The sequence below is a fragment of the Anomalospiza imberbis genome, chromosome 2 (assembly GCF_031753505.1).
Source record: "Anomalospiza imberbis isolate Cuckoo-Finch-1a 21T00152 chromosome 2, ASM3175350v1, whole genome shotgun sequence".
NCBI classification, from domain to species: Eukaryota; Metazoa; Chordata; class Aves; order Passeriformes; family Viduidae; genus Anomalospiza; species Anomalospiza imberbis.
In genome coordinates, this window is record NC_089682.1 from 24,653,368 (window position 1) to 24,667,865 (window position 14,498).

General features: G+C 39.6%; 1 protein-coding gene across 3 annotated transcripts in view; it reads right to left on the reverse strand.

The window, feature by feature from the left end:
* Positions 1-14,498, reverse strand: part of COL4A1 (collagen type IV alpha 1 chain) — a 119,775-nt gene that overhangs the window by 52,402 nt on the left and 52,875 nt on the right. For all 3 annotated transcript variants that reach the window (XM_068180141.1, XM_068180139.1, XM_068180140.1), the window contains exons 3-4: positions 1,184-1,273; positions 1,049-1,093 (exon numbers count right to left, since the gene is read on the reverse strand). In XM_068180141.1, coding sequence (XP_068036242.1) covers positions 1,049-1,093; positions 1,184-1,273 — 135 coding nt within the window. The remainder of the gene's footprint in view (positions 1-1,048; positions 1,094-1,183; positions 1,274-14,498) is intronic.

A 14,498-nucleotide genomic window follows, 5' to 3' on the forward strand; every position in this document is an offset into this window, starting at 1 on the left:
AAGTTGGCCTTATTTTCATCCTATCATCTTACTTATCCATGCAGCATTTCCTAAAATGCATATTATGAAGCAGAAAAGATGTATGGGAATCCTGAGCTCAGACAGTGTATTGGCTTTTTCAAAACTTTATAATTGCTAAAATACTTTTTACTTACTCTGCAGTAAACAAATACATTTGCCAAGAGGTGCCAATTTACATTAATACTCAGGATACCCCAGGTCAACATGAACATCACGGACTGAAATACGGATTTCTTGATCTAGCAGAATACCCTCTCTGTAACTCCTTATAAACTGCAGTTAATTCAGTAAATTCTATTTGCTGCAGCAACCGCAGGCAAATGGAGAACAAAACTGAGATGGTATTTTGAGAATCTGTGAGCAAGAGGGTATAACGGAAAATGTATGCATCATTACTGGCCAAGTCATTTGAATCCTCTTTCATCATGACATTAGGAAATGTGAAAATTCTCAGAAAGAGCTTGGCACCTCAAAAAACCCCAACAGGTATGACCCTGGCTAATATAATATACTAAAAGAAGTGCTATATAAGTGCCCCATTTAACAGAAATGACAACAGGAAGATCACAGATATTCAGAGTCTCTTCTAGCAAAGTTAAGAAATCTTTGTCCCGGGCTTTAATTTTCTCTGTATCTTTTCAGCACATACGTGCTCATGACTGTGTCAGCTTCTCTGCTGGAGTGCTTCAAGGGTAGATGGCAAATATAAAGAATTTTGGAAGAGGAAATAAGGTTGGTTCATTTTGGAATGAAACCTGGAAAAAAAGCCTTTTGGTATGTCAGGAAGATATCAGAGGCATAGCAAAACCAGTACTGTTGACACAGTGATAAGTATCAGGTAACAATGCAAATTAATAAAGGTACTGGCTGTCCAATGCAGCAAGAACTTCAAAGGTAAAAGTGAGAATTTTGAAATTATTGTGCAGCTCAAGAGGATGCCATTCATAAAGTCAGAGATTTCAACTTGTACTTAAAGGCAGCCAAACCCAAAGACATCAGAATTGCAAAAAAGTAAGACAGAACTCACTCTTGTTCCCTTTGTTCCTGGCAGTCCTGGTTCTCCAGTATCACCCTGAAAAGTAAAACAGAAAGCTTTATCGTTTCTTGGGACAGCCATTTAGGGAAATATGATTGTTTTGAATACTAAAGCTGAAGTTTTTACCTTAAGCCCTGGTGGCCCAGGGGGACCTTCAGGTCCTTGCATTCCAGGAAACCCAATCACACCCTGTAGTCCCGGCAAGCCTCTTTCTCCCTGTGGAAGGAAATAAAACTAATTAGCAACTATACAACTGAAGCTCCTTCTTCAAGTAATTCACATATCCCATTTCCATGCTTGAGGAACCTGTTAAGTGGTAAGAAGCTACATGTGACAGCAAAGAGTTCATGGTGGTACTTGAAAGAAGGATTATTATAAATAAAGAAATATTTATGGTTCAAAAATAGATTGTCAGGGGCTGAGTGTGGCATAACACAAAAGCATTCTTTAAATACTAGTCAAACCTTTTTTTTCTGGATGGCGCTTTTCATAGCAGATTTATTCTCCTGGTAACAGGAAAGTCACTTTCCCTTTAATAAAACCTACCTGCATTCCTCCAGAAGTGTTGCTAAGTCCCAGTAGAAAATATAACAGCCCGAATCAGCAACTAAATTTCTGAAAACCACAATTATCACTGTTTGGTCAACTAGTGTATGAATGGTAAATACCACTCTTCTTATACACCACTCACAACAGCAGGTTTTGGAGACCAGGTTTGTCACTTACACTTGAATTTCAGGGTGGTTCAGAGACAGGGTGCTTCAAAATACAAGGATCTTCCTAAGAAGCTGAACACAAAATTGTATTTGTGTATGTGTCATCCTTTTGATTCTATTTTAATGCTGTATGGGACACCTGTGCTGTCCCTCTCCCTACAACTCCAAATTTATTTAAATCAGATAAATCTAGAGACAGAAAACCTATCCACACTCTAGATCAATATTGCAGCTATTATACCTTCAACTATATTTGGACTCCCAGTGAAACCAAGAGGAACACTTACTGAATAAAGGATGCAAAATCTACACGTAGGGAGAGGGGGGAAATCTTAATGCATGTCAATTCCTGGAAATAGCAAATCAAAAGCCACTGGCTCCATGCAGGAAGTAACAGAGTTGTCCCTTCAAGGTCTGATGTGAAACAAGCAGAAACACTTCATACTGTCAAAAACTCTGGGAATACTGGATGAATAAAAGGTTAGTGTGAAACTGTAAAAAAGAATAAGTTTTACAGCTTTGGAAAACAGCTAAAGAAATGGCACTTGCTTAAGAAACTCAAAGCACAGCAATTTTAAAAGGATTGCAAAAAGAAAATAAAATTATCAATGTTCAAAACACATAAAAGGACAGTAAAGAGACTTAAGGATTTTCAGCAAAACAGTGAGCGACTAAATTGCAACTTGTAATTAACAACCAACTTAGTATTTGATTTCAGGATGGCGATTAAGAATAAACTTTTCTCCTGTTTGCTGAGGACAAAGATTCCCAGAAATATGCTGGCTACTTAGAGGTCAGCTGAGGACTGAGCACACATGAGAACATCTGAGTCTTGGAGAGCTCATTTGTCCAGGAAGTATAACAGGCATCTTGCAAAGGAAAAGTTATGACACGCAGACAGAGGAAACTGAGTGATAACCAAGAGACATGGTGCTATAGTGTCAGAAGATGAGAGGAATTGGAAGATTTGTTGAGTTACTGGGTTGATGTTGTTTTTTAGTTCCTTGTCCAGGATTTTGTTAAAATGAAGAGATGAGAGGAAAGGGACATTATTGATGGGTATGAAGAGCAGGGCCAAGAAGGGAGAGAGAAAACTCTGAGATGATAAGAGCACAAGAAAGTAAAATCAAAATAACAATCATTTATTTAAAATTCCTGACAGAAAAAAATTATCCTGCTGCTTCTCCTCTCCATCTTCCCACAAAAATAAAATTTTTCAGTAAAAGATTACTTTCTGAGGCAAACACTCATTTTTTTCCTTGAAGTGCTGAAATGGCATGACCTCTTCTATTTAATTCCCAAAATTTTTTTATCATGGTTTGAGAATTCTTTATTTAGTTTGAGCCAAATCTGAAGCAGTGTGCTAGACCAGAAAACAAAGCAAAACAAAGCAAACATCAGAACAGCTGGAGAAATATGTTTCTAGGTCAGCTGTAGAGGTACAAAGTCCAAGTTCTAAAGTAACTAAAATTGTTTTGAAAAATATTTGAAGGAAGAATGCATCATGATGGAGGCCTCTGAATGAATGTTGAAATAATTAACAATCTGAAATACCACTGTAAAGTTAAAGAATTTAACCTAAACTCATACTTTGACTGGCTAATTTGCACTGCTGCCACAAGCGTACTTCTACAAAATCGGTGTTTACATCAGTCAGACCAGAATTCCACACTGAACCCTGGGCACCTCCTCTCATGACCTGCTGCGAGATGGGCTAAGAAAGAAGACACTCAAGTACATGCAAGAGTGTCTTCCACTGCTGAAGGAATGTACATCTGCAAATGAGAAGAAAACAGGATCATTTTGACAGCCACAGAGAAATATGCCTCATGGGTAACATCGGTGACACATCAGTAATGTGTAACATGGCTGATACCTTCCGCACTCAGTTCTGCCCCTGAGGATTTCACTACACTTTGAGCCACTGCACCCTGCAACACAGAAAAATAGTCTTGCCTCCATTCTTAAGGAAAGTTAAAACTTAGGTTTACAGATCAGATTTTCACTTGGTCTAAGACTCCCTTAAACCATTCTGGAACTGTAAAAGTGCCTTACCTTGCCTGTAAATCACTTACTAAGGGAATGACTGCTTCAGCTGGCCAAGGAGGTTACCTAAAGGCTTAAAATACATAAAAACTTGCAACTTCTAAGGCAACTATAGTCATTTCTCTTAAGGCTATCTTCAACCTTCCAGGCTGCCCTGCCTGAGGGGTAAAACAGCTGGAGGAGAATAACAAATCACTTTGAGCTAAGATACATTCAGGTTTCCCTGGAAACATTTTTATTTTCCCAACTTAAACTGTTAGGCCAAGAAGAAAAACAACTGGTTATTTGTCCAGAACTTCTGGACACCCAGTCGAGGTACTGGATGTTCCAAGGCCTGGAAAATATAACCCCTGAGCACGTGGAGGTCTGTACCACCCCACTCATGATTTCTCTTACTGCAAATGAGCTCATCTTTTTGCAAGAGGGAAGTAAGGAAACATAAAAGAGACTGCACATGTGAGAGCTGCCAGATCCCTCTCTGCATGCAACCTTCCACCTTGGCTGCTTATTCTAACAGGGAATCATGGACTTACACACTGCAAACACCTCTCCCTCTACCCTGCCTTCCCATTTGATTTTACTGCAAAGTAAGCTCAGGTTAAATAGTCCAAACTAAGGATTGTGTAAGAAGTCCAAATTTCTGCAGTTTTAAGGTTACACAATTAATGGGATTTAACTCCTCCATGCCACCCATGGGCACTCAGAGAAGTTAGGGCAACCAAGACCCAGTAAGAGACCTAGGGATGTCTCCTGAGTTCCAGTCCCTTTCTTCAGTTTAGGTATCAGTCTCCCTCTTTGTACAACAGCCTTAGAAAACTAATGGTGCCAGCATTTGTAAGGACTAACGAATAAAGCTTTTATTTCAATACTCTTGTTTGAGTTAGTACAAACTTCCATCATTTTTTTTTGCATCAATGATACTACACTAAATTACAGTAAAATTCTATCAGAGTATCTACACTGAACAAGAGAGTACAGAAACTCTACATTCCTTAAACTGTAAAGTCATATGACTGAAGGGCATCCTAATGTCAATGAGTAGATCAGAGCCCACAGATCACTGAGGTAACAACAGTTACACTGCTGCTTTCCTACCTAAAGTGGCTTACTTGGAACTTCAAGATCAGATGAATCTATCACTTATTATGCTATACAGAACAGACATAAGCATGTCCTGAAGATGCCTTGACCTTGCAAGGAAACACTTGATCTGTTGCATCCTTCCCCTGCTTGCCTGTCTGTTCCTTTCTTCATTCAATATTCCAGCCAAACAACCCAAGAGTAAGTGCTTGTGCTACATTTATGCTGCAACTCATTAAGCACATACACTGCATAAATTGGCAAGCACCAGGTCATCACTGCTACCCCACTTCTTTTTTACTCAGCACTGAGATTTCTAGCTGTGATGCATGAAGAGCATGAGACTCCGACTGCAAGGGTTAAGTATTGTTCAAGTTCCAATATTCACAGCTGCAAAATCTTGGCAAGTAATATTGAAAGAGCTTCTGCTTCTTACAAATCAATTCATGAGACTCAAAAATTAAAACAGATGTAACCATGTCATCTGTACCTCTGCTGATTCAATGCAAGCTGTCAGAAAGTACAAAGGAGAACACATTACTCAGCTCACAAAAAATGAATATTCTGCCACTCAACTGCTGAAATGTGGAGGTGCTACATAAAAAGACAGCAAGTGCTCAGTCACCACTGCACTCATTTAATAAGCAAAATGTCTGTGTTAGCTCAGCTTTTGTGAAATGCCTTTGCATTAGGTGGTTCAAATTAAAATTGAATGGACTTCTAAACAGACATGAACCTGTTAAGAGCTTAACTGCATGCACTGATGTTTTTGTTCTGACACCTACCCTTCAAAATTAGCCATGAAATGCTGTTTGGCACATGGAAAAACTTCAGATTGCTAAGCAAGAGAGTCCCATAAAATACGTAATTTCAGAAGATTCAGCTGTAATATATCAAGGGCTGAGGGGGAGGAAATAATCACCACCCCATTATAAATTATTTCCCCTACTACTTTGCCTAGGGACTGCTGGACTAGGAGGTTTTAGGCGTGAGAGACTGGTAAAATGGATATAAATCAACTGCTTCCCAAAGTGTGGGCTCACAGGGTGTCTGTGTCTGTACAAATATGATGTTCTCAGGCTCTCCAGAGACTCAGGCACATGGTGAATAACAATGTGTAGCCATTTGAAAGATGCTTCATTTCTTAATATTTGCCTCTGCCAGAGATCACCCAGCAGCTGAAACAGCAGGACAGACACGTGTCTGTCCCTCAGCTGAGAAGGCATAAAACCCAGTCTAAGGGAAAGATGTCACAAGGCAACTAAACTGATCTACCTAGCAAAGGTGGCTCTTCTCCTTTTAAAGGGATGGTGCCACCTTAAAGGGATCACACCACCTGGTATGATTCCCACAGCCAGTTCAGCTCACTAAATTTACTCCCTTTTCTTTAGTGAGTGAGCTTGGTCTGGCCTCTGTGAGCTGAGGAGCTCACCAGGTGGCCAGGCAGCTGCCAAAGCCCATGTGAGGAGGACACAGCAGGACACAAGGACACAAGGTGGAATGGCAGCAAGAGCAGTTTCTCACACCAGTGCAATGGGGTTTGCTGGAGCTCCTCCACCACAGCTCCTCAGCTGTGCCTTTGCTGCAAGGGAAACTGAGCTGGGAGCCAACAAATCCTTGGTCTTGCCAGAGGGCTGTCTTCAGACCGCTGTCACTGCTGACTCCAACGTGTTATGAACTCAGAACTCTTCCCACAAACACACGCGCTGTCCTGTTCCCAAAAGTTAACATTCATTGAACTGAAATTCTACCAAGGGCATCTTTGGCAAAGAAATGCAACTGTTTCAAGATGAAAACTGACAACACAGTTTCCAAACAGAGCAAAAAAAGAGCCTGACTGTTAACAGGAAAACCTGCCATTCAAAACAGTCATCACACCTTGATGCTCCAGTATGACCTGATAAAATCCACAGCAATGGACAACAGCCTTGCAACGTACTACATGGTTTCTACCCAGACTATCCCCAGCCACGTGAGAGGTGAATGCAGGCTCTGTACTTGTTCCTTCAGCTGATATAACTGGGAGCACTCAGTGAATTGGCTCCAAGGTGTTAGCCCGGTAATTTCAGCCCACAGCGGGAAACGGCACCGTGCGACCCGAGTAACGCTCGCAGGCACAGTGTTTCTCTCCACACTCTTCTAAGCATGTCTTAGAGAATTGTAATTGGCTCAGTGTCATTCAGTGTAACATTAGAGAAGACACAAAGAATAGCAAATTCTTTATTAAAATGGTAATTTTAACCACCAGAGGGAGCACTGGCCCTGAATATATTTCAGGAATAAAATAAACATGCACAAAAAATGTCATCTGTTTGTCCTCAGCTGCACTTAGCATTTTCAGTATTTTATTGAAAGTGTGAAGTGGATATCAGTCAAGCAGAATTACTGCTATATGCTTACAGGACATGTGTCCTCAAATGCACTGAGCATGTTTAACATTACAAAATTCCCACTGCACATTCTTCAGCAGAATCTATCTGCACCATAGCTATACAATTCTGGAGCCACACAAGTAACAAGCAATTAATTACACAAACATAACTCTGCAGACATGCAAAGAATCTGTGTAGGAGCTCTCTAAAGATCTTGGCTCACCCAAGTTGGGGCTGAGTTCCTGACAGTATGTGGGATTGAAGAGGGGCTAAGGCAGAGAGAGGGGGAAGAGTCAGCAAAATCTGGATTCCTGCATTGCCAGGAAGCATCTGAAAGAACTCAGTCCCATGGAAACATGAGTGCAGCATTTTGGCATGACTAGCAGAAGGAGCAGCCATGACAGTTTCACATCACCTGCACAGCTCCACAGGCAGGCTGGCTGAGCCCTGAACAACTTCAAGCACCACCAGGGCTGTTCTATCTTTGCCATGGTGTTCATTCTGCATCTCCTTCGCCCTTTGCTCCCTCCCCAGTGACTTTCACCTGTGGGACTCCTTCAGTGCCACAGCCAAATGAGCCCTCAGGCTGCATTTTGAGGGGAGGACACTGGGAAGCACCTATTTATGGTGCAAAAGCCAGTGCTGTATCCTTAATTTATGGGAACCTATACAGGTTCATATACCATAGGGCAGGCACCCTGATCACCAAATCTCACTCTGTTTTTTCACTCTCTGAGAGGATTACTTTTCTCCTACTATGAAAGTATCCTTTCTAATGGATCATGAATTTACAACACTGAAGAACCTCTGCAGCTTGATACAAGATGAGCCCAAACCTCCAGTAGTGACTCCATTGATATAAGCATTTAATTACAGGGCTTTTCAGGTTTAAGGTTCAGGGATTGAGCCTGGGTCTCTGCCTTCTAAAGAATGCTTAGAGCAAAACCATATTTCTGTGGCACCTCATGGCTGCACAGAACATTCCTCAGGAAGCTGCTAAGTGTTTCCCAGGAGTATAAAAATAGAAATAACAATCTTTGATTATCCTTTCCCCTACATATCAGTATCTACGTGCTTAGCTGGTGCTCAAGTACATGGATATACAGTGTGTCTCAAAGAAATTCAGAAGCTGAATAAGAAGTAAAATGAGTGAAGTAAAATTAATATTCAAAAGCCAATCATGGATATAATTTAATTGGTGCAAAGCAATTGGTTCCCTATCAACATCATACAATTTCAGTTAAACCAACTATAAGTAAGCCTCTCCCTACATAATTTAGAAGTCTTCTTCATGCAATTTCTCTCCTTCCTTGACCCATAGTTATTCCTAATTTTCCAAATGTAGTAGTCAGATTTTTTCGATGCAGCTGCTCAAAGTTCACATTTTAGGACTTCTTGAGCCATGTACACTCTTACCTTAAGCTATCAATATTCCTTATATTTGCATGTCTTTGGTTCATGTATGCTTTCTGTGATACTGCATTCCAGCACAGATAAATGTTACAGATCCAGAAGTAGCTGGGATGCTGAGGAGGTACATATTTATTCATAGCATGATTGAGAGTATGGTACACGAAGTACAGAAATAGAAAATGAGAGAGATGAAGACAACTGACAGAAACAAAACTTTATCTTCAGCTGTGGAAGTCTGACTGCACAGAGTTTGAAAGTTCAACAGCAAAGTATGTGATTCATTGTCTTTATGTTTAAAATTTTCTTGATTAAAAAAAAAAAAAAAAAGGAAAAAAAGCCCAACACAATAACACAGCTTATGATGTTTCACAAGAAAGTCACAAAAACCTTTTCACAAAGGTACACGTGAGGTTCTCCAATTTTATTTTATTTTTTAAATCTTTTATTGCACATCGGTCAAGGAGCCTCTTCTCATCAGCTACAGTCACTCAGGGGAAGACAAGAACCTCAAAGAAACATAAGGGAAGAGGATGTTTGAAGGACAAATGTGTTTGCACTGTAAAAAGAAAAAGGAAGTTCTATCACCTGCATACAGGTTGAATCAAAAGGGTGCTACATTTCCCACCCCTTTTAATCATCTGTTGAACACATTAGGTCTGAGTAACTCTTCCTTTGTTTTATTACACATTGTATTAAATCACTTCCAGTGTTGAAGGTCCAAGAATATAAGGGGTAAAAATGCTCCACGCCCTTCCTACTTCATTAATGAAATTATTTGGCATTTGTTTGCATTTGGCATTGTTTAATGTCTCACATTTAAAGATAAAACAGTAGGGGGGAAAAGAGGGTCTTAAACTTCTCTGGGTTTTTAATTTATTTTTGTTCAGATCCTAGACCGGGAATGAAATGTGACATTACATGCAAGTTTTATTCTCTTGCCAAAGGTTCGTCATGGACATATTTACAGAAAATAATCTCTTCCATAAATAGTAAAAACATGGGCAGCTGGTCCTAGACAGTACGGACTGCAATAAAGTTCTCATAATGAGGTACTCATATCTTGAGGGCATGTGACAGACAGTACTATTTGAGACAGTGTTAGTCTAGCTGCTTTTTTGGGTCAGTTTGGAAATGGCATTTCTAAAGCTTTAAACATTTTGGAAGTTCCACAGGAGTAAAATACCCTTCCACAAAATAGAGGAAATATTCTGGCTTCTGAGTTGTAATCATGTAAATATCAGAAGGCAGACAACATTGTGTCAATCAGTGCTTCTTCACTTTATTGTCTCTTAGCTCAACCAGATCCACTGTAAAACAGACGCAACAATATATATTTTTGTAATACCTCCAGGGTTGTTCAGCCTAAGTCAATAAAGTTGACAAAGATGCAATAATTATTAACAATAATGAAAACAAGTATCTTTCTTATTGTGACATTGTAGAGGATGTCAGTATCTTTGTCAGTAAGTGTCAACCTGAAGTTGGTGTGTTGCTCAGCAGGTGGCCTTAAGGTTTTTCTGACCAAAAAAAAAAAAAAAAAAAAAAAAAAAAAAAAAAAAAAAAGACAAGGACACGTAGAATACACGTAGAATAGAGGACATCCGTAATGTCTGACTGCCACCCAGAGGACCCCGCGGGGAAGTGACACAGCCAGGCTCCTGGGACACTGCCAGCCCCAGGGCACGGCCCTGCCCTCGCGCCCCTCTCCTGCGCTTCCTGAATGGAGCCCAGGGACAGACAGCGGGCAAAGGCAGCTCTGCAACCTAAAGCTTATCCTCTGGAGAGCTTCACAAACGCTACCTTCCCTCTTTTTTTGATGAGGGAAACGGTGTCACTCAGTTCTGCTTCCCTGACACTGATTTCACTGCATTTAATACTAGAACTTCCTACAGACATCCTTTAATAGGAATTTTACGGGGCTGAATGCGTCCTTGATGGATTTCCAGCCTCTATTTCCACACTTTCAGACAGAAACGAAGTTTGCGTCTCATCCTTAACTCACTGTCCCATTAACTTTGCTGCAATACAGATGGAGGCAGCACTGGCTTCTCCGTTCACTGCTCGTTATACAAGCCTTTGCTATTCCTCCCTTTATTTCACCTAACTACTGACATTTCAGTCTCTCAGTCTTTGTTTCACATTCGAGCAAACCTAACAAAATTAAGGGTTAGCAAACCCCCTCACGGCTTTACGTATTCTGCTAAATAGCCATGAAATGCTTTGGTTGCATGTGTTTACAGTCAGTGAGAAAAGAGTGAGAGGACACCCCGTTTGATGCTGGTGACTGTGCTCACTCACTCAGCTCAGTACACTGTGCACACTGAACTTTGACTCAAGCCTTGGTGAGAATTATTTTTGTTGGCATATCAATACATTTAAAAATGTTCCAGATGAACTTCGGTGGAAGCTGTCACATGCTTTCTTTAAGAGCTACAAAATTTATGAGTACGTTTTGCCATTCTAATCACTCTTAAATATTCTAAGAGATATAAACATGATTTTCCAGACAGAACTCAAAGTTTCTTTTCCCTTGGCTTTACCTTGAATTTGCGTTTCTTTTGCTGTTAAAGATTATATAAGAGAACACTTTATCTATTACTGAAAGCTAGTCATTATTTTCATCATTTAATTGAATTCTCTTTGCTGTGTTATCTGTAGTTCAACTATTCTGTAGCCATTTTCAGGTGTTGCAGCTACTTGAAAAGAAATGTAAATCCTCTTCAATATCTCTCAAGTAGGGTTTCCCAACTGTTTTTTGCTCCTACTGTGATATTAATCTTCTTTTGTGGCTAAACTAAATATGTTCTCCAGCAGGTTAGAAACTTCCCTGTGTGATAAAGTACTCCACTATTACTCCTTTAGCAGCTACTTCAGGTTTCCTCTTTGAAAATCCCACTTTCATGCTGCTTCTTAGTGTTCTGTCTCCTTCCAGGCATATACTGTTACAAGCTTTGCAATTGCTTCTGCTGAAAGTGGTTTTGAGAATTTTGTATAAAATTTGGCTTTTTACCCTTCCTTAATGAAATCCAAACTTTGAGAAAATCCAGATCTGCTTTTCTGAAAGCAAACATCATATGGCAGATGTTTTCAGTGATTAATCTTAGTTATGACCTTTCTCTGAAAGCATAAGTCTAAAATCTGAAATAAGAAGTAGCCGAGAGAAAGGAAGCAAACAACTAACTACCATGAGGTATGAGATTAAAAAAAAAAAAAAAAATTCCCAAACTACTTTTTGCACTTGGCTAGAAAGACCAGAAAGTGATTTAAGAAGACTACCACAAACTCTGGTTCCCTAGTGATAATTATATACTCAGGTCACTTCTTGTGGCTATTGCTATAGAGAAAATGTACACAGAAACTGATTATTAAGTGCATCAAGGATTAAATTCTTGTATGGGAACTGACATATCACAGAACTGTCTATTTTAATGTCTGTCTTGGTCTGAGATCTGAGCAAATACAATAGAAATTGAAGAGCAGAATGATTTTAAAAACTTGAAGGATTAATTACCAAATGCAGCTACGTCTGTAGCCCCGGGTTTGCTGTCCCAGACTCCTAAGTTGCACCAACAAACCCCTGCAGCATCACAGAGTTTTAGTGGGCAATTAGACCAGATACTGAAAAACTGCACAGGACAAAAGTTTTGTAATCAGTATCTAGCCAGTAGATAAATATATACCCTGTATGGATATAATTTTAAATCTGTGAAGTTTTCAAGCTATGTACAGGTATTGCACAGGCACTGGGCAGCTCCATCTCCTGAGCACGAAGATTTCAGAGAAGCAGAGATCTTACACATCTTTTCATATCTTATTCTGATCTCACACTGGGGAAACTTGAGTAATTCATTGGAGGCTGACATACTTCAGATCAAGCTAAGGCCCTGAAATCCTTCAAGAAACCATAATGAAGGCATACACTAGCAGTTGTGCAAATTTAAAATTAAGCCCTGTGAGCTTGCTTTATTCCATGAAGAATAGAGCCTGAGCTCATTTTGCCAACCCTTAAAATCAAAGATAGTGCATCGAGCAACAGCTGCTTAAAAGGTCATATTGTGCCAAATGAAATATTACTTAGTGAATACTTTCAGAAGACAGCTCTGAAAACTAAATATGAGCATGTGTCAGCAGATAATACTACTGCTTTTATAGCCCTCTTTCCATAAATTGTTCAGTGTAATCCACTGGTTTGTATTAATCAAAGATACCCACTGTACTGAGTGCAAAAATATATCTTAACATAGAAAATGTTGTCAGAGACAATTGGGACAAATGGTTCCTGTAACTATTTAAAACTAAGAAAAGCTGATGGTTTCAGGTGCCACTTAGCAGTTAGGTCTGACAGCTGGGAAAGAGTAGAAAACATCAACATTTAGCATATCATAGTCAATATTATTCAAAGCTGTTTGATATTTTGTTCTTTTCAAGAATAGCAGCTCTCTTCATGAAACATGATGTTCTTTTCCCCTGATTTGAATTTAAAAGATTATTTCTCTCAGAGTAAGGGATAAATCAATAAAAATATACTATTGTCAAAGCAGAATTGACAAAAAGCATTGTGATGATATCCTGACTTTCAAAAATATTTATGAAGCACAAGTTTCCCTCTAGAACATCAGATCTGCAGCTGATCAGTATCTCTGCTTATTTTATTACTGTCTTCTAAGTCTGCCCTTTCAGACATAATTAAATGATTTCATGTTATCTATTAGCCTTTTCCAGACTGCAGACACATTTTGCCTCCCACATTGCCTGTCATCCCTCTTTCCAACTTTATGGCCATCTCCAGAGTACATTATTTGGTTGCGGTTTCCTTACTGTCTCCCGTTCAAGGTCTTTCCAACTCAGGCATAAACTGGTGCTGGACTCAATATTCCTACAGCAGCCACTTCACAGAGTCACTGAATGTCTGGTTTGGAAGAGACCTTCAAGTTCATCGAGTCCAACACATGCCCTAACACCTCAACTAAATCATAGCACTGAGTGCCATATCCAGTCTTTTTTTAAACACATCCAGGGATGGTGACTCCACCACCTTCCTGGGCAGGCCATTCCAGTATTATATCACTCTTTCCATAAAAAAACTTTCTCCTAATATCCAACCTATATTTCTCTTGGTGCAGCTTAAGACTGTGTCTTCTCGTTCTCAGGGGACTTAAATAGGAACATTGAGCAGTGCTTACTAAAACCAAGCAGTGTCAATGAAAATTGATTTAAAAAATTAACATTCTTCATTCTAAAAAGTCTAATAAAGGTTGACTATGAAAAGATAGGTCTAATGATTACTGATTTGCTCCACTAAATGAACTGACTTATTGCCTCTGATATATTTTCATGGAAACACAAAGTACTTAATAGTGATCTTCCCACAGACTGCTAGGGCTTCTCTCCAACAAGGGGGGTTTATATTGTGCCAAATCATCAATATTAGAAATATTTTTGTTCTATCTTTGGATATGTAAAATTACAGAAAACCCTCAAGGGTCCTCCCAGTCCGGTAAACCTTAAAAAAAAATGCAGGGACACAGTCAACTCTTCATTACACAGAGCAAAGGCAGAAGCACAGTCCCCTGCAGACACCAAAACCATCTGTGATTTTTAAGGCTGTAGACCACTGACTCTCTGTCTACACCAGAGCTACCTGGCTTCCAGATCCAAAATACCTTAAGCAAAGCCAGTCTGTGTACTTCTGCAGCATGGTCAATCCACACAGGGGTGATGCACCCATCAAGGCAAACAGATAATTCAAATTTATGCAGGTATAATAATACAGATACAGTCTCAGAATAAGGGAAAAATATATACCAAAATAAA